The sequence below is a fragment of the Hyperolius riggenbachi genome, chromosome 6 (genome assembly GCF_040937935.1).
Source record: "Hyperolius riggenbachi isolate aHypRig1 chromosome 6, aHypRig1.pri, whole genome shotgun sequence".
NCBI classification, from domain to species: Eukaryota; Metazoa; Chordata; class Amphibia; order Anura; family Hyperoliidae; genus Hyperolius; species Hyperolius riggenbachi.
In genome coordinates this window covers 237192634-237212398 of record NC_090651.1, presented here as the reverse complement: position 1 = coordinate 237212398, position 19765 = coordinate 237192634, and the positions used below count along the sequence as shown (strand labels likewise).

The following is a 19765-nucleotide window of genomic DNA, read 5'->3' as shown; positions in this document are numbered from 1 at the left end:
ATGCAATGATGTAGAATCTTATGATATATCGCAAGTCAGGGTGGGGGGAGGGCTCCAGCCACAGGCAGAATTTCAGCTTGGAGGCAACAAGACACTGTGAGCAATCATGAACACTTATAGAAATATATTTGTGTTTAAAGTAGTACTCCAGGCAAAATGAAAATGCCAGTTATTACCAGCGTGTGTTTCCCACTTGCCATTGAAGTGGAAGGGAAAACCTTAGTAGCTTCCATGGTTTTGGAAACCAGCCACCCTTTTAGCAATGATCCAAGAGTGCTGAAGGATCCTGGCTGGTGAGCCTTGTACATGGCACAGGTCATGCAACCGCGTCATGGTCAGTTCCAAACCCATAGCTTGCACCTTAAAGGACAACTGATGTCAGAAGAATATGGAGGCTGCCATTATTTACTAGTAAACAATAACAGTTGCCTGGCAGCCCTGCTGATCTATTTGGCTGCAGTAGCATCTGAATTACACCAGAAACAAGCATGCAGCCAATCTTGTAAGATTTTACAAAAACGTCAGATACACCTGACCTGGTGCATGCTTATCTATGGCTAAAGGAATTAGAGGCAGAAGATCAGCAGGATATCCAGACAACTGGTATTGCTTTAAAGGAAGTAAACGTGGCAGCCTCCATATCCCTCTCGCTTCAGCTGTCCTTTAAAGAGAAATTAGCAATGGCTTCCATATTTCTGACTTCATGTTAAAGACAAATTAGTCATTTAATCAGGTCAGTATAAGATATTGATAACTAGTAAAGATTGATAGTGAGCTGATATGAAGGTAGATTTTTTTTCTCCAAGAGAATGAATTACTTTGATGAAAAGGACCTGATTTATTAATATGTAAAATCACAATCAGTATTTCTCACTGTGTCAGCTACCACCACACTGCATATTAGTAGCCATAAATAACACCATCGAACAGGAAGGCATGAATGCTGTTGCACATTTCCCTCGTCTGCACCAGACATTGTTAGTGCCCCCCCCCCCCCTCCCAATATGTTGTCTTCTGTCTACGCAAACATGTATAGCGTGTACAAAGTGGCAGGTGTGAGAGCTCTCCAGACATCTGGTGGTCTACCCAATAAGGAGGGGCGAGTGTTTATATTCTTATCTGATCAGCCCAATAACTCAGTGATCAGATAATGAGTGATCAGATAAAAAAGGACACTTGTCCGTTTTTTACAAGTGTAAATTAGATTCAATAAACTACTGGTACAAGCATGTTGTAGTAATTTGGATTGTTAGTATGTTGATAGATCTTAGGCATATTTCGCTGGCACCCAGTCTTGATCCATAACTTTTTCTGGATGTTAAAGTCTTCTTGTATCCTGCTTGAAGAATCGTGTTGGCTTGCTTGCAGCTGACACTCCTCCATGGTATTTGAAGTCTTCTACTTTGCTTGAAGACTGAAGACATGCTGGCCCATATGCAATTCACTTTTTCTACTGAGTGATATTTTTACACCTTGTCATAAAATGCATTTTACACCACCAGCAAACAAGATAGGATCATTTTGATGGTACTTTTTCATCAAGTTTTGGGTACTTTTTCAATTGTAAAAGGCTGTCAAGTTATTTTAAACAGAAGTTTAAAATTATCTCTTAGAAGATAACTCAGGAGAAAAAGTTAATTACGTAGGGTCTGCTGTCTGTCAAGTTGTGCAGTCTCACCAGCCCTAACTAGATTTATAAGCACCAACAGGTACATACCTAGATGCTAAAAAGAAGCAGACTAGGGCCAACTATATCCCCTTCCTCTGCCAGTTGCTGTCTGCCGTCTCCACCGCCTCCTAATTCTTTACTTTTTTTTTTTTCATTATGATTTTTCTCTGTATTTATCAGCATAAAGGGGGTATAACGTAAAATGTGGTATCTGCTGTGGAGAGATATGTATGGTTTTAGGTTTTCTGTGTTCATAGGCTCATCAGGTGTAAATCCACCTTACTTGGTGGGGTGATGTAGCTGGGTTGCATCAGTGCTGACAGGAAATTCAGATGATCCTCCGTGGAGCTAGGCTAAAATAAAAGAAAATAAACATGTTGCAGTAGCTGCATTGATAAAGCTTGGGGAAAAACAGCTTGGATTTTCTTGCACAGCTTCAGTGGTCACCGAGTTTAGTAGTAGTTGTTTGAGTGTACTTATCCTTGAAAAAATGTTAAAAATAAAATATTCTTTTAACCTTTTTTTATCATGTAGCTAGCCTATCGCTAGCTAGATGATTCCCCCCTCCCTGCTCCCTCCCTCCCACCCTTCCGATCGCTGCCGGCGATCATACCCATCAGGAAATCCTGTTCTGAACAGGATTTCCTTTAGGGCTTCCCCCTTCGCCATGGCGACAAACGGAGTGACGTCGTCGACGTCGTGACGTCACAGGGAGTCCCGATCCACCCCATAGCGCAGCCTGGCGGTGATTGGGGTCTGCAGGGGGCCCTCTTTCGCGGCGGGTAGCGGCGGATCGGCGGCAAGCGGCTGTGATCGAAACAAACACGCAGCTAGCAAAGTGCTAGCTGCGTGTTTGAAAAAAAAAATTGTGCAAATCGACCCACCAGGGCTGGAGAGGTGCACAGCGGCATTACTGGATGAGCTCAGCTCTTCCACAATGCTAAGGAGGTTAAAGGAAGTAAACGGGTATGTAGTTCTCAAAAATAGACGTTTAATGCCTTAATAACTTGGAATATTCAAATACCATATTACATATGTTTATTTAACATTTATCAGCTGAGCCAGCAAGTTACAGCACAAGCAATGGCCTTATCTTTTGCGGACTTATGTAACATTTGTTGCTCTGAGATCAGAATATTACAAGTATTGAGATTGGCTTAGGTGTGTGTGCTGCCCTATGGAAATAGGAGAGGCAAACAATATCCATTAGCACCTTTAAGCAACATTTAAAGGGAATCTGAGGTGAGAACAATATGGAGGCTGCCATATTTATTTCCTTTTAAGCAATATCAGTTGCCTGGCTGCCCTGCTGGCCCTCTGCCTCTAATACTTACAACCATAGACCCTGAACAAGCATGCAGGAGGTTGGGGGTTTCTGACAATATTGTCAAAACTGACAAGATTAGCTGCATGCTTGTTTCTGGTGTAATTCATTTCACTACTGCAGCCAAATAGATCAGCAGGACTGCCAGGCAACTAGTATTGTTTAAAAGGAAATAAATATGGCAGCCTCCATATCACCCTCACCTCGGATTGACTTTAATGTCTGTACATATGTTTAAACTGACCTTTTATCTGCAAGGTGTAAGTGTGAGAAACGTTTATTTATATTTCTTATATATACTTGCCCTTATGGTGAAATGTGGTGAGGAGTTTTGTCAGCAGCCAGCTAAGAAATGGTCATGAAACTGTCACATGTCAATGCTATCTTGCAATTATACTTAAAGTGAACCGGAGGTGAAAATAAACTGATGAGATAAACAATTATATTTATCCTCCTAATGCTAAAAATGACTTTTTAAAGTATTTCATAGTTTTCGTTTATATTTAAACATTTATGAAGTGGATTGAATGTTTTACTGTCTTTAATCAGAAACAACCTAATAAGTGTCCCAGACTTAAATACATGTACTATTGACCTTTTTATACATATCTCTTCTCTGAGCTCAGAAGTTGTATTCTGCCAGGAAAACTTTTATAGATGTAATTTTCTTATCAGTGTTGTTTACTATATTGTCTATATACTATATTACTGACAAGTCAGAAGCTGTTACTTCTATGCCGAGAAATAAACTCTTTCAGGCAGCAAAATAAAACAGTCTGGTAAATAATATGTTTTGTACTGTACATACATTTGTTTATCTCATCATGTTATACGATTATATGAAAGCCACTTGATGTTCCTTTGTTGGAACACAGTTACAACAGTTATAAGTACAGTAAAACCCCCATTATACGTCACTGATGGTGATTGGCTGATGCCGGATAAGTGTAGTAGGTTTGATACATACCTAATTAGAGGGAAGGATACCATAGAGCCTTCCAGGTCCTTGGTCTGTCCCATCGTAATGTCACCTTCCCCAGGTTGAAGTTATTTAACCTCTTAGGTCAAATTGCTTTGGTACTCCTTGGACAGTCTTCAGAACTACTCACTTCCCTAAATAAAAGTTACGAAGATGATCCCATCCATAATTTGCACATATGTATCTAAGCTCGCACATGCACAGTACGGATGGGCTCATCTTGGAACTACTAAGGGACACAAATAGTTGCAAAGGCTGCTCGAGGATTACCTGAGACCTAGCAGATCAAATAACTTCAACATGGGATGTCACAGGAATGACGGGATAGACCAAGGACCAGGAAGGCTCTATGGCATCCACAGCCTTCCCTCTACTTAGGCATGTATCAAACCTGAAGTGAGTTTCTTCATTTCATGTTTGCTTTAAGGAATTTAAGGTCTGTGAGATGGTAGCTAGCCTTCCTGGATGTGGCTGGAAGAAAAAAACCCAACCTCAGAGTGGGCAGGATAGTAAGGATGGTAGACAAAAATTCAAGGACAACTTCCAAGAAGATACACGCTACATCAAACATTGTCTGACCTTATCATGTGTAACTTTTTGAGTGACAGTGGGCTTAATGGAAGAAGACCGAGAAGCACTCTACTTTTAGGCAAATAATACCGGTATCAGCTATACACAAAAAAACAACAATGCTTTTAAAAAAATATCACCATACTTAAGTGAAACATGGAGGAGCTCAGTTATATTTGTGTCTCATGACTATCAAGACATTCTTGAATGCAACGTATTACCCATTGCCAGAAATCGCTGTCTCAGTCGCAGGTCATGGATCCTCCATCAGGATAATGACTGAAAGCACACAGCTAAAAGCACCCAAGAATTAATAACAAAACATTGACTGTTATGAAGTGGCCTATTGAACATCTATGGAAAGCAGTTCGCTCAGAAAGATTAGGCCAAAATTCACATTGACAGGTGTAGAAGACTTACTGAGAGCTAAGGGTTCTTTTTTTTTTTTTTTTTTTTGTGGATGGACTTAGCAAATCTGTCCATGTCTGAATGAGTGGTTGGGGGAGAGAGAATATACTTTACATGAGCATACAGTTGTCCTGTACAATAGCCAATCATCCCACACTATTTGTGAAGTTAAAGTGGCCCTAAAGTTAAAATGTAACTTTACCAAGTTGATCTTGCATGGGTTACTTCCTTATAAAACACCAGTGTAAGTGATGTTTTCATCTGGACATATTATCAGTATCTAAACAGAACTTGTTAAAACCTTGCTACCAGGGCTGTGGAGTCGGAGTCGAGTAGTCGGATTTGGAGTAATTTTGGATACCTGGAGTTGGAGTCTGAGTCGGTGGTTTCATAAACTGAAGAGTCAGGAGTTGGACTCGGATGTTTTTTGTACAAAATCCACAGCCCTGGTAACTATTAGACTAAGGAGTCGGAGCCGTGGAGTCGGAGCCATTTTGGGTACCTGGAGTCAGAATTGGAGTCGAAGTTGGTGGTTTCATAAACCGAGGAGTCGGAGTTGGAGTCGGATAATTTTTGTACCGACTCCACACCACTGCTTGCTACCAACCAAATAGAGGGTAGCGTGTTGTTCACCTGTATTCACTAACCAGACCTGTGAGAAGCACCTCACCTAGTGAACAACGTTAGTAAGCAGATTTAAAAAAAAAATACCCTTAATAAAACAAAAGGTATTTCCAATTATTAGCTTTATGTGAACAAGAAAGATGTTCCTTGATGCATCACTGCTGAAGTAATAATAATCATTTAACTTAAAAATGTAAAATATTTGAAATAAAGCAATTTGTTTACTTATTTACTTTAATGAGCATAACAACTAATAACCATTAACGTTGTAGGTGAGCTTGGGAGCAGGAAGCAGAGGCTGAGGGAAATTGATGCCACAGGAAGTGCAAGACACTTCCTGTGGCATCTGCGTTACACTTATTTGGTCATCTATACAGACTATGGGTACTGCTGAGAACAGAACAGCACTGGCAGTATTGTTTTTTCTGAATCCATTGTGACTTTACGGCCACTTTAAGAAAAACTACAATTGTACAACTGTTGGAGAGAGGAAGGTTAAGATCTACTGATGCTTGTACATGCCTTAATCATCTCCCGCCTAGACTACTGCAACACCCTGCTCTGTGGGCTACCACAAAAAAGGCTAGCCCCTCTCCAATCCCTTCTAAATTCAGCGTCCCGCCTCATTCACCTCTCCACACGCTCTTCCGATGCAGCCCCACTGTGCCGTTTTCTCCACTGGTTACCTCTTACCCAGAGGATCCAGTTCAAACTCCTGACTCTAACATACAAAACCCTCCATGAGTTGTGCCCTCCATACATCTCATCACTAATCTCAAGATATTGTCCCTCCCGCAACCTCCGCTCCTCCCAAGAAATTCTCCTGGCCTCTAAGCTGATCACCTCCTCTCATGCTCGCATCCAAGACTTTACAGGAGCATCATCTCTTATCTGGAACTCTCTTCCACAGCCTGTACGTCATGCTCCAAACCTGGACATCTTTAAACGCACTCTTAAAACACACCTTTTCAGACAAGCTTATAACATTCTATAGCCCTTATTTACTTATTTGACACAATGAAACCAGAGGCAAAGGGTCACTGCCTCATCCATCCTCCACCCCCTTACCTAATGTGTCCCCCACTACCCACTAGATTGTAAGCTCGCAAGGGCAGGGTCCTCCTCCTAATGTTTACTGTTTTTGTCACAATATTTGTGCTGCTTGGAACTCTGCTTTACAATTTGTTAGTATATCTATGTTCCCCTTGTCGTCTTATTGTCCTTTGTAAAGTGCTGCGGAATATGTTGGTGCTATATAAATAAAAAAAAAAATTATAATAATAATAATACTGTTGGAACAATTGCAGAGTGTGGATTCAGGTTAATAGAAAATAGCTTTTCCAGATTGGTTCTCTTTAAAATGAAAAACATTGTAGTAGCCCTTTAAGTTAGCATTTTGGAGGTTTTGGTCTGAAAGACGATGTTTGTAAGTGATAAGAAAACAGCAGTGGTACGGCAGCTGCAGGCTGGCACACCATTCTGCGCTCTGCTTATTTTGGCTGACTCCAGTGACCTCTGGCTTTTCCAAGTCGTACTTGGATAGAGCAGTAATCAGGATTTCTGACAAGATAGATTCCCAGCAAGGAATGTGCATCTCTTACAGTCTGAGCAGTGAGATACGAGGAGAAAGCTGCCGACTTGTGAGCACGAGGGCGGGTGGCTGCCCAAACTTCCTGCTAGATATATCAGAACCAGCACCATTGATCATCAGGCGGGAGACAGATGGACTGACAGACAGCCAAGCAGGAAAAGATTCCCCATTCTCCACTTAACATTCAGTGGTTGTGTACCTCTTATGATTCAGCAATAACTTCAGCATTCTTTATGACATGTAAGATTTTTTTCCAGTAATTATTTTATTTTCCATGCATTTTAAAGGGAGGGGAAAATGGGGAAAAAATGCTAAACCTTAGTTTTCAACCATAACAGTTCTAAAATAAATAGCTGTAGTGTAGGTAAAACTACACATTATATTCAGCTACTGATCCCAGTCATTATTACTTATACAATTATGAAGACAATGCCTTCTGAAATAAAGATATATATATATATATATATATATATATATATATATATAGTCTGATTGTGTACATTTTCTCTTTTTGCTTTACCAACAATATAAACATTTTATAGCATTACTGGGGAAGAAAAATCCAGTAAGTGGGCTTTTATTCTTTGTCTACCTTACAGTCTCCCATCATACCCTAGTTCCCCCAGTATAAGGCTCCCTCCCCCCCCCCCCCCCCCCATAGTGCATTATAATAAAATGTCCCTCTCAAAGTGTGCCCTTTATAGTACCCTTCTTTTTATAATATCTTATAATATCTCTCCAGTTATTTTGCCTACAGTGGTGTTGGTTTCATTTTATCATTTAATGCCACCTGTTAATACCCCCTATAGTGTCCCTAGTAGTGCGGACCTTTTATGTGCGTCCAATATTGCAGCCACCATGAAAGAACCTCCTGTTAGTGTTCACAGTAGTGTGGCCCCATTTGAATGCTTCCAATAGACGGACCCCTTTATAGTGTCTCTTTATAGTACCTCCTGTAATATAATCCCATTATAGTGGCTCTTATTAGTGTCCCCTTATGGTGTTCCTAGTATTGTAGTGTAGCCCCTATTTAAGTGCCTCCAATAATGTGGCTCCCATTATAGTGCCTTTATTTAGTATTCCCCGTAATGGTTCCTTATAGTGTCCATGAAAGTGTGGCCCCCATTATAGTGCCTCTATTTAGTATTCTCCATAGTAATTCCTTATAGTGTCCATAAAAGTGTGTCCTCCATTATAGTGCCTCTATTTAGTATTCTCCATAGTCAGAGCCGGGACAAAGTCCTCCAGCACCCAAGGCTGAGACACCAAAGTGCGCCCCTCCATCCCTGCCACCCGAGCCATCAAACACTGATTGCTATTAGACTAAGAGGCGCCACAGGGCCCACAACCTCCCCAACACCTTAATATCTAGTTATCTGGCTTGCAGTCACTGCCATGTATCCCCTTTTCTTATTTCTTTCTGCTTCAAACACAATTAGGAATGACAACTGAATGAATTCTGCGCCCCCTCCTACACTGCGCCCTGAGGCTGGAGCCTCTCCAGCCTATGCCTCGGCCCGGCCCTGTCCATAGTTATTCCTTATAGTGTCCATAAAAGTGTGGCCTCCATTATAGGCTCTGTCATCTTCACTGTGTATTATCATGGTCACCTCTTGGGTCTCATCAGCCTCTTTCTGTCTCTTCCTTGTGGGTCCCACCATCCTTTCTGCTGCTGTACTGTCTTTGACACAATTCACATAACCATTAGGCTAGACGGTGCTGGAAGATGGACTCATGCAGCATGGAGGTCTCCAGTGCTGGATCCTGGAAAGGTGAGTATAATAACCACTCTGGGGAGATAGCTCAGCGTACATTTTTGTCAGAGAAGGAATGTCTATAAGTTGAAGTAGAGGATGATTTTTGAATTTTCAGAGAAAGCATTGCTAATTAGACCTTTTAGGTTCTGCAGGATACGTGAGTGTGTCACATGCTAGCACACACCCTGCGTTCACTGGCAGCTGGAGACTTATGTTCATTTTTCTGAGCTTTAGGTGAAGTCTCAACTGACATGAATATACTGCACTTGTTACTGGAAATTGTCTGGTCCGCCATTTCCCTCTGTTAAAGATTTTCAGATTTGTAGAACACCCGAGTTACAATGTTTTTTATTACACATTTTTGTTGTTAAGTGTTACAGTATAGTATAAACTGTTATTAGTAGTTTAAAACACTTTAAAAGCACATTGAAAACCACCAAGGAAAATAGTTTATAATATATGCCCAAGTCCAGAGTTGTCCGAAAGTAACTTATTCAGATAGCCGTCATTATCTTTTTGTACGCAGGGAAGATTTTTACTGACATGTAACCATGCCATTCTTCCCTGCACATGATTGGGCACTACTCTTCAGGCTCACTTTGGGCTTTGACTGGCTGGACTGGACTTATGCCAGACCTACATATTTGATTTACTTAAAGAAAGCTTTATCAATCCTACGAGTCGTTTGTGTTGTGGAATGGTCTTGGAGACAGTCCATCGTGGTTCTATTTTGTCATTTGAAGGGATCTAATATGCTTGTATTGTATGATCATCATTTAGACTAGATGACTCTGAAGAAGTAACCACTGTGGATTCTCCAGGGGCTTTCCATGTACTCTTGGAGACCCCCTATGCCGTGCACATACCCCCAAAACATATCCAACAAGAACTTGTTGGATATGTTATCGTGGTAGTGCTCTCCGCTGTGTAGGGATTAGACACACCAGAAATGCTCCCCAAACACTAGAGGTTTCAAAAGCTCTTCCCAATGTAATGCTATGGGAGTTTTTTACAAAAAAATCGCTCCAGTGTGCATAGACACATAGGATAACAATAGCAGGAGGTTTCAAAAACGCTCAGAAAAACTCTGGTGTGTACCAGGCCTAAGAGTGTTGCTGTACTGTGCCTGCTCAGTAGGCCGTAGCTGCTTGTGCAGATGTAGTTGTGTTTACGCCAGCGCAGCACGGCACGCTTGTGCACAATGGGGAGTGCGGATGTGAACTTCAAGAGGGTCCTGGGCAGCGTCGGTGGTCTCAAGGAGGCTTCTGGAGCATCCAGAGGCTTCCCTCTTCATAGGTTTGCCTTAGATTTGCTTTAAGAGGTCAGTACTGGATTGACTCACTCTGCTGCAGATCTCTACATATAGTATGCCCCCACTGTACAACCACCACAGCATTTGTAAGGGGGGGGGGGGCTATGATGGACACCTACCTTGTATTGGGACATCACACTGGCCTTTTGGGAAAAGAAGAGGTATTTATAAGTCCATGTATGCTGTAAAGGGTTGCATAATGCCTTTGCACTAGGTGACAAAAGTATGTACTTTATAAAGCATTGCGGAAGATGTTGGCGCTATAAATACTAAATTATAATATAGTTTTCATTAACAAAGCAAAAAGTCATTCCACATTATATGGCTCTACAGCACTGTGTTCTGTGTTTGCCTGTGACAGCTTCACCCTAATTGCTGTTCAGCAAGTGATTCATTTACCCTGTTTATATTGCAGGTACCTTGCAAAACTGTCGTCAGTAGGCAGCATTTCAGAGGAGGAGACTTGTGAGAAGCTGAAGGGATTAATTCAACGCCAGGTGCAAATGTGCAAGAGGAATCTGGAAGTCATGGACTCCGTGAGGCGAGGGGCTCAGCTGGCCATTGAGGAATGTCAGTATCAGTTTAGGAATCGGCGATGGAACTGCTCCACGCTGGACACACTGCCTGTTTTTGGAAAAGTGGTGACGCAAGGTAAGAAGAAAGACAATAAACCCTTTTATCATGTATAATTAGTAAAACCTAGTTACAATAAAGAAGGTTATTTTAGTTTTGGAGAATGTGGATAAAGATTTGAACCCCTATTTGTCTTTTTTAGCCTAGTCTATATTTTTTCCTGTCACTGTGAATTGTCATGTTAATATGAACCCTGGTGGTATAAAAAGTGGAAATTGGGTACACTAGAAAAAATGATGGCGGCTCTAACTTTCTTATTCTATTAGTAGTTGTTTTAAAGTTTCAGTTCCTGTTGGATCATTTTTTACATTTCCTGTCAGGACAGGAAGGGACTTAAGAATTTTGTGGGGGATAGGGCACAAACTCCAATAAAAACTTTCTACATACTTTCCAAAAGTAGAGTATTTTTTTCCTTGCAGATGTGCCCTTCAAATCTGATCGTTTCTGTTCTTTTGAATACACGCTGGCTTTTGGTGTGATTCCTCTGGCCTTAAAACAACACCATAATGAAGGGATCCCTCCAGTATTTATATTCGTTTCATTTTGAAGGTGTGGGATAATCTGGCAGAGGGAATGCTAGAAACATTCGGCTTGAGGAACAGACACAAGCAAGTAACCCCACTGGAGTGGGGGGGGGTTAGTGTTTAGAGCGTCATGCAACAAATATAATATCACAAAGTTCCATTGATACTAGTAGTGTATTTAGAAGCATAACCATTGTGTAAGCAGCTATATGTTCTTACCCTCCCCTTCCAGAGCACAAATTGTTGTGGCAACGTATGTTATGGGTGAGGGGAGCCATGGTGGCCACACTGTTATGGGAGGGTCATTGTGGCCACACTTGTTATTTTTCCCCTAGTAAATGGGAAGGAGCAATGGAGTGTTATAGTAAAGGGGGCCAATCAGAGTTTTCCTAGGAGGGTCTTATGAATAATATTTTACTTCGCTATCCCAAAGTGTATTGCAGCTTTCTAGTATTGTAAAAGTGTACTACAGCTTTACAGTGCTCCTTGGATAACATGCCTGCTCATGGGTATGGGGAGTCATGTTTGCCATATTGTTGTGGGGGACCATGGTGGCCTTACTTGTGATATGATCTTAAGCAGCTTGGCAAGCTGGATGTGGTGGTGAAGCATGAGGGGGTAAGGTAGTGTAAATGTAGGGGGACCCATTATGTTTTGCTTGGGATACCATGATTTGCTGTGACGCCAGAAGTGTACTACAGCTTTCCAGTTCTCCTCAAAATAATGTCCCTGCTTCTCAATACTCCTATATTGTTAGCGCACCTAAAATGAACATACCTGTGCTTTTGCATTTACAGAACACTGTGTCCCAAGCTTAGTAGGGCTTCATAGCTTTGTTGTATTGCTAATAATCATTGACAATATCTGGGTCTGCTTGTAACTGCTCACACAGTTTGTGCCCCACTATGGCTGCTTATAAACTTCGGTGGCGGTCTGTGATCACTGTCAGAAATTGGGGAAAGAGGAAACTGTGACTGCTTGTTGAAATTGGGATAAGGGGGGCATTTGTGAAACTGGCAGAAACGTAGATATACTTTTGACTTTTGGCAGAGATTCTTGTATGCTTTGTGTTACTGACGTGAATCCCACTGTGCACTACCTTTGCTCCTGTCTGCTGACCATACAGTGCCACTGTGACATACCTTTGCTCCTGTCTGATGACCATACAGTGCCACTGTGCCATACCTTTGCTTGGCTGTACAGTGCTACTGCACCATACATTTGTACATTTGCTTCTTTCTTCTGGCTATACACTTTCTGTGGTAGAGTATGGCTTTCTGCCTCTCTCTGACTCGGAAAGATCTTTGAGCACAGTATTCTGCATTTATGAAGATGTGACACCTAGAGTAGCTTTGTAGTGGAGGTAGCATTTGTGCTGAACTGATAATTCTCATTGGGATATCTCACATCTGGCATATATGTGAATGAAAAGTATCTGACTTGGAGGTCGGTTCGGTCAACTAAAATATTAGTTTCTGATGGATCCAGCCTTTGAAGATTAGGTGTGCTTACAACGTGTCTATGTTGGATCGACCTTAAGGTACCTCAATTAATAACGCATTGATATTCCTTTACTGATTTTGGCCTTTAAAGAGATATGAGGATCCCTTGGCTGCTTATTTATGTTCTTCCCACCCAACAGCAGTCTGCACTCCTATGCCACTGTACACTGGCTCTGCTGTGGATCTGTCTGCTCAGTCTCAGAGCTCACATTGCTGCTGGCTTTCCTGCAACCCTCTCAGGACTGCCCACGTTTATGTGTGGCAGGATTATTTACACATCAGTGATTATCTTCTATGTACATATTGGGCTTGATTCAGTAAACGGTGCTAACCCAGTTAGCACGCCTAAAGACTTTGGGCGTGATAACTAGGGTGCTAACTGGGTCAGCACCGTTTACTAAATTTACATCGCGCGCAAAGTCCCACACTGAAAACTTTGCGTGCCCACAGCGCGGTGTGCGCAAAATGTTGCAGCGCGGTGCGACGAAAAAGGTGCGTTGATGCATCTATAAGGTCGCATTGAGTGCGACTTTAACGTCACATGATGCGACATTAAGGTCGCACCCAATGCGACCTTATAGGCGCATCGGGTGCGCTGTTTTTGCGGTGCGCGCGCACAAAGTTTTGCGTGCGGGACTGCGCGCGCGATGTAAATTTAGTAAAGGGTGCTAACCCAGTTAGCACCCTAGTTATCACGCCTAAAGTCTTTAGATGTGAATTTATCATGCCTAAACTAACTTTAGGCATGATATAGGGCTTTTCACAGGCGTGCTAACACTTAGCACGGTTTACTGAATCGAGCCCATTATGTCTGATAATTAGTGATTTGGGTACATGAAGTAGGAATAGATTACAGATTGCACCAATTAGGCAGCCAAGTCTGCTGGTCATGTGTGTTCTTCAGTGTTGTCCTGGGTGTTGGTACCAGAATTTCTGATCATTTAGTAATTTAGATATATAAGGCAGTTTCATTCAAGATTGTCAGCAGTTCTTGGATGTAGATTTCCTAACCTTAACTGCTCCCCCTAATAAAAATTATCTCACCTATCCTTAATGCCTAACCCTTCATGACACATAACATGAACGCCTTCCTGACACCTAACCTTAACCTCCACCCCTAACATAAACTCCTTCTTGACACCTACCCTTAACCTTCACCACTTATATTAACCATTTTCTGACACTTAACCTTGACCTCCACCCCAACATTAATGCCTTCTTGACACCTAACCTTAACCTTCACCCCTAACATTAACTACTTTCTGAAACCTAACCTTAACCTCCACCACTAACGTTAACTACTTTCTGACACCTAACCTTAACCTCCACCCCAACATTATTGCCTTCTTGACACTTAACCTTCACCCCTAACATTAACTACTTTCTGACACCTAACCTTAACCTCCACCACTAACATTAACTCCTTCCTGACACCTAACCTTAACTTCCACCCCACACATTAACTCCTTCCTAACACTTAACCTTAACTTACCCTCTTAACTTTAAGTCCCTTCTGATCCTAACAACTGAAACTAAAATTAGCCTTTGCCTGAAACTAAAATTAGCCTTTGCCTGTTCCAGTAACCCCAAGCTTTCTTATCTATGCTTTACCTGTACTCACCTTTTGTCATCTGCTCCAGCATAAGCACCTTGTGCCCATTCTACTACTCTTTCTCCAGAATCTTCTCAGGTGTCCTATTGCACAGCCAAAGCAGTTTATGACTTCAGTGCCAGGTGCTCAATCTTTCCCATCCTGGCTGAACACCGTGCGTGTAGCAGAGGACCATCGAACAAACCTGTGCCAAATCCAACTACTTCTCCCAGCCTAACCTTAATAAATAAGGACACTTGAGAAAGCAGAGATGAGGTGTAAACCTGTTCCAATCAGCTCTGGTTACCGATTCTTAATGAATTTTGATTGGTTATTGCAAGTTTCAATGCTTAATGCTTTGCTGTGCACTTTATTGAATAATCCTGTGGCTGCTGTGTGTATTAGCCCAGAAAGAGATGCACTTCAGCTGTTTTTTCCTGTAGTGTAGCCAAGAAAGCAAAAATATGGTATTAAATAGTGAAAATATAAAAAGAAAAACAAACATATGCTTCATCTCAGCACAATGTGCATTTTCATACAAGCACTCTGTCTTGACATGTGTGTCCCTTTAAACTTGGCGCTGTTCCCAGTAATTTAGCTTGGAAGCTACTGCGGTGGAGGCTACAGTTAAGCCAATGATTCACATACCGCTGAGTCCAACATGCAGTGCAATGGTTGGAGAATGCTGAAGGGAATCTTAAACAGGCACAAACATTATTTTGCTTTTCAAATTCGGCTGTCGTCTGTATTACAAAAACAACAATCTTGCCCTCGGGATTCATATGGTTTTAAGTGCAGTGTAGTGCTGGGACTGATTGTCACTGGTGTTCTGATATGCTGGGAGACTTCACAATGTCTATGTAAATTGCTTTTCTTCTTCTTTACTACAGGCATGTCGTTGCAGATAGTGGGTGATAGGTATTAAGAAGTGACAGCTAGTGGGTGATGAGTAGTGACAGATAGTGGATGAGAAATAGTAGACAGTTAGTGGACGATGAGTAATGGCAGATAGTGGGTAGTGAGCAGTGACTGCTAGTGGGTGATTAGTTGGGGCAGGTCATCCGGGAGAGTGTGTCTCTTCTTTCTCATCCCATCACTTCCCTCCTATTTTTTTCTCCTGGTCCAAGGGAGTGGGATCTCTTCCTTCAGCCATGTGTCACATCCTCCCCGCACCTAGGTACATTGTCCAGTCATGTGGTAGGGGGGAGAAGGAGTGGTAGCAGCCAGCAGGAAGCTCAGCCCCCATAATGCCTCTGGGTGGAACAAATCCCTACTCAAATCAGACACACAGACTGTAGATTCACCTCCGACTTCTGTCTGCTGTGCCTGGCTGTGTATCACCTATAAATTAAATTGCACAATGGCCTTTAACATAGGACTGACTGATAGCCCTACGCTCTCTGCTCTCAATTATCAGGAAGGGAAAGGAAAGCCTGGAAATTAGTAGAGGACCGTGGACTCTCCCAGTTGGCCTTTTTCCTAGGGCTTGGTAAGGTCACATAACATTGATTTTGGGAAATCCATACGCGTGCATTTGGTGATGTCCAGAAGCTAATCAGTCATGTCCAACTCTTTGCGAGTCCATGGACCACAGCACTCCAGGCCCCTCTAATTTTCACTGCTTCTTGAATCTTGTCCAAGCTCATGTTTGTTGCTTCCAAGATACTATCTAGCCATCTGTAAGGCTTGGTGGTGTATTCTCCACAGTCAGCATGCAACGCATGAGCTGGCGTGGAGGAGGTACACACACTAGCACAAGGAAACAGGCTATCCCTAGTATAGTGGAGGGGAGGACTGACTCCAATAGGAGATTGTGGCGCACAGAGCCGGTGCAGATCTGACAGCCACAAACAATGCTTTCGTTATAACGTCTCAGCGCAAAGTAGCGCTGAGCGCATAAACCAGAACTGAGGAGATCAGGACAGGTAGACAGAATGAACGCTTGCTAGCTAGCGGCTACTTAGCGGCAGCAAGCGTCCAAAACAAGACAGACTGGAATGAGGCAGCCAATGCGATTGCAGCGATGGCGTGCCTCACAAAGACAGGACAGGATAGTCAGGAAATAGCAGGATCAAGATAGATGAACGTAACACAGACAAATATACAACAAGTATGTTTTCCTAGCGTATTACAATTACAGCTATCAATGAAACTATTTGTAACGTCTGACTAACATATGTATATATCGGCAATGAACCGATATATGACATAAGCAGGAACGCTGACTAGGACTGGAGTAATACAGGGAACAGGACTCAGAAGGATTCGCTATCTCTTCGCAGAGATGAACGCAATCCACAAACGGTAACAGAACAGGATTCAGATGGATTCGTTATCTCTTCGCAGAGATGAACGCAATCCACAAACAGTAACAGAACAGGATTCAGAAGGATTCGTTATCTCTTCGCAGAGATGAACGCAATCCACAAACGGTAACAGGACAGGATTCAGAAGGATTCGTTATCTCCTCGCAGAGATGAACGCAATCCACGAACAGGACCAGGAGCAGGATACTAGCTCAGCACGGGTGCTCACGATACGCGCAAACTACCAAAACGTGCTGGAAAGCTGACTAACTGCACACAGGATATAAACAGTTTGTGTACGTATACATCAGCGACACTGATGTATCAACGTAACACGAATACAAGGAAAATAATAAACGTGCTGGTATGCATATATATGGGCAATGAACCAATATATGATGCAAACCCAGCAAAGTATCTTTTAGAACAAGAAACACGATCGGGGGCTGAAGCGACAGCAAGACAGGCTTAAACTGAAGCTATGAAAACCCGAGGAGTCCTGCAGGAAGCAGATCTTTATACTGAGGTCATCCAATGGGAGCAGACATGCAGATTCCCACACAGGTGAATGATAATCAGTCACAAGCTGACAGCAGGGAAAGGCAGACAAAGCTATGCAGCTTGCATGGAAAGAGATCAGCACTGCCTGAGCTGCAGCACTACTACTTCCAGCAACACCTGCTGCAGCAGCGATCATTACACCATCTCATTCTCTGCCTTCCCCTCCTCATTTTGCTAATGATCTTTCCCAGCATCAGGGTCTTTTCCAATGAATCCTGCCTTCTCATTATGGGCCCGATCAAATTCACCTTTTTTTTCCTTGGTTTTCTCCTAGGTTATATTTTCACATCTATCATTAAAATGCCTTCTAAGCAACCACCAAATCAAGAAAATACTCAGAATAATTTTGACAGGCTTTTTTGCCTACTTTTTGGTACTTTTTTCAATTGCAGAGTGCTGGAATGTTATTTTAACCACTTGAGGACTGTGGTGTTAACCCCCCTAGTGACCAGGCCATTTTTACTTAATTGGCCCACTGCAGCTTTAAGGCAAAGCTGCAGGGCCGCAGAACTCAGCACTCAAGTGATTCCCCCCTCCTTTTCCCCCCACCAACAGAGCTCTTTGTTGGTGGGGTCTGATCGCCCCCACATTGTTTATTTTTTTTTATCAATATTTATATAAAATATTTTTAAATAAATTTAACTTTTTTTTTGTTTCCCCCCATTCCCCTCTCTTCCCCCAGCCAGCCAATCACACGATCGGCTCTCATAGGCTTTAGGCTATGAGAGCCGATTGCTTTCCTGTGGGCCAGGGGGAAAGCCGTGTCACATGGCTGTCCCCAGTACAGCGCTGCTGCAGATCGCAGTGCTGTACAAAGTAATTAGATTAGACGGCGAAACCGCCGTCTAACAGTCTCCCGAGCGGCGATTGCCGCTCAGAGACTGAAGGCAGGGCGGAGCTCCGTCCCCCAAGCAGGAGATGCGTGCGCAATCTCCTGCTAGCCCCATAGAAGACCGTTCACGCCAATGGGCGTGGAGCGGTCCTGGGGCTGCCGCACTGCTCACGCCAATTGGCGTGGAACAGTCGGCAACAGGTTAAACAGAAGATGAAAATTATATCCTAGGAGAAAAGGAGCACTGCTCCTTCCAAAGAACCTCAGAATTAATGTCTTTAAGGATTGACTTCATGACGTCACGCACATGCGCAGAAAGCGCCCAGCAACAGGAGCGCGATCTAGGACGCGCACCGCCGGGAAGCGCAGGCGTACTACTCCGGGTCATAGCGACCCAGAAGTAGCACAAGGCCCAGTGATGCAGAGATGTTCGCGACATCTCTGATCTCAAGCTGACATGTTTCGGACTTATTCAGTCCTTAATCATAGCTGAGGTAACACTAAATGCCATTGACATTTAAGGAAATCTTGATGCAATAACTCCACCTCCAACCCGCCCACCAAAAGGCGGCCTGACTTAGGGGCGAATAACAGCACAGGGAACTGCTTTTCTTGAGACTGATAGTCTGCTATACAAAATAAAATGATACAAATACATATACTTTGGTTACACAGACATATTAAAATCAGAAAACAATAAAATGTCAACGGAATCATAACTAGACAAGGGGTGTGATCCATTGGAACAACGCTTAACTAATGTGCCTTTAGAAGAACACAGCCAGGGCAACATGCTCTTGGACATAGTCCCGCTCAGAAGGGAGCAGATGGATGGGTACCTCACTGTGTAGTGAGGGTCAAATCCCACCTGGCACTAAGGCCCTGTGGGGCCCTAGTGCCCAACTGAAAGATCCACATTGCTTCCCTCCTGAGCAGGCGCTTATAAGAATCTCCACCCCGGTTAGAGGGAAGGATTCTCTCAACACCCTGGAACTGAAAACTGGTCATATCTCCACTGTGCGAATTCCTAAAATGCTTGGCCACATTGGAAATATTCGTAGAAAGCCAACCTTGTCCCAGATAATGCTCTGCTATCCTTGGCCTCAATGGCCTGGTGGTACAACCAACATATTGAACTAAGCATTCCGTACACTTGATCAGGTAGACCACGTCCTTGGAACCACAGTTAATAAATTGTTTAACTGGAAAACTCCAGCCACTGACGGCTGAGATAGCAGATTTGGTTTTCAAATGCATGTCACAATACTGGCATGTGGACACCCCACATCTATAGGAGCCCGCCAATGTAAGCCAAGTGCTGGAATGTTGTTTGGATTCATACAGACTAGGGGACAAAAGTCTACCTAGGGTGGGGGCACGTTGACTAGCCATTCTAATACCACCTCTAATGATCGGACACAATCCTGTGTCGGCCTCCAGCACAGGCAAGAATTTTTGTCACTTCCTTAAATTCAGCTGAGTAAGTGGTCACGAATGTGGCTTTACGATTGGTGGTATCCCGAGTCAAGGTATCCCGTTCGGATGAGGGACAGTTAGCTAATGTCCAATAATACTGGATGTG

General features: G+C 42.9%; 1 protein-coding gene across 1 annotated transcript in view; it reads left to right on the top strand.

Annotated features, from left to right (window-relative positions):
- WNT4 (Wnt family member 4) overlaps positions 1-19765 on the top strand; it is a 92217-nt gene that overhangs the window by 33885 nt on the left and 38567 nt on the right. Inside the window, exon 2 of the mRNA XM_068240564.1 lies at positions 10650-10885. Within this exon, the coding sequence (XP_068096665.1) occupies positions 10650-10885 (236 nt within the window). The remainder of the gene's footprint in view (positions 1-10649; positions 10886-19765) is intronic.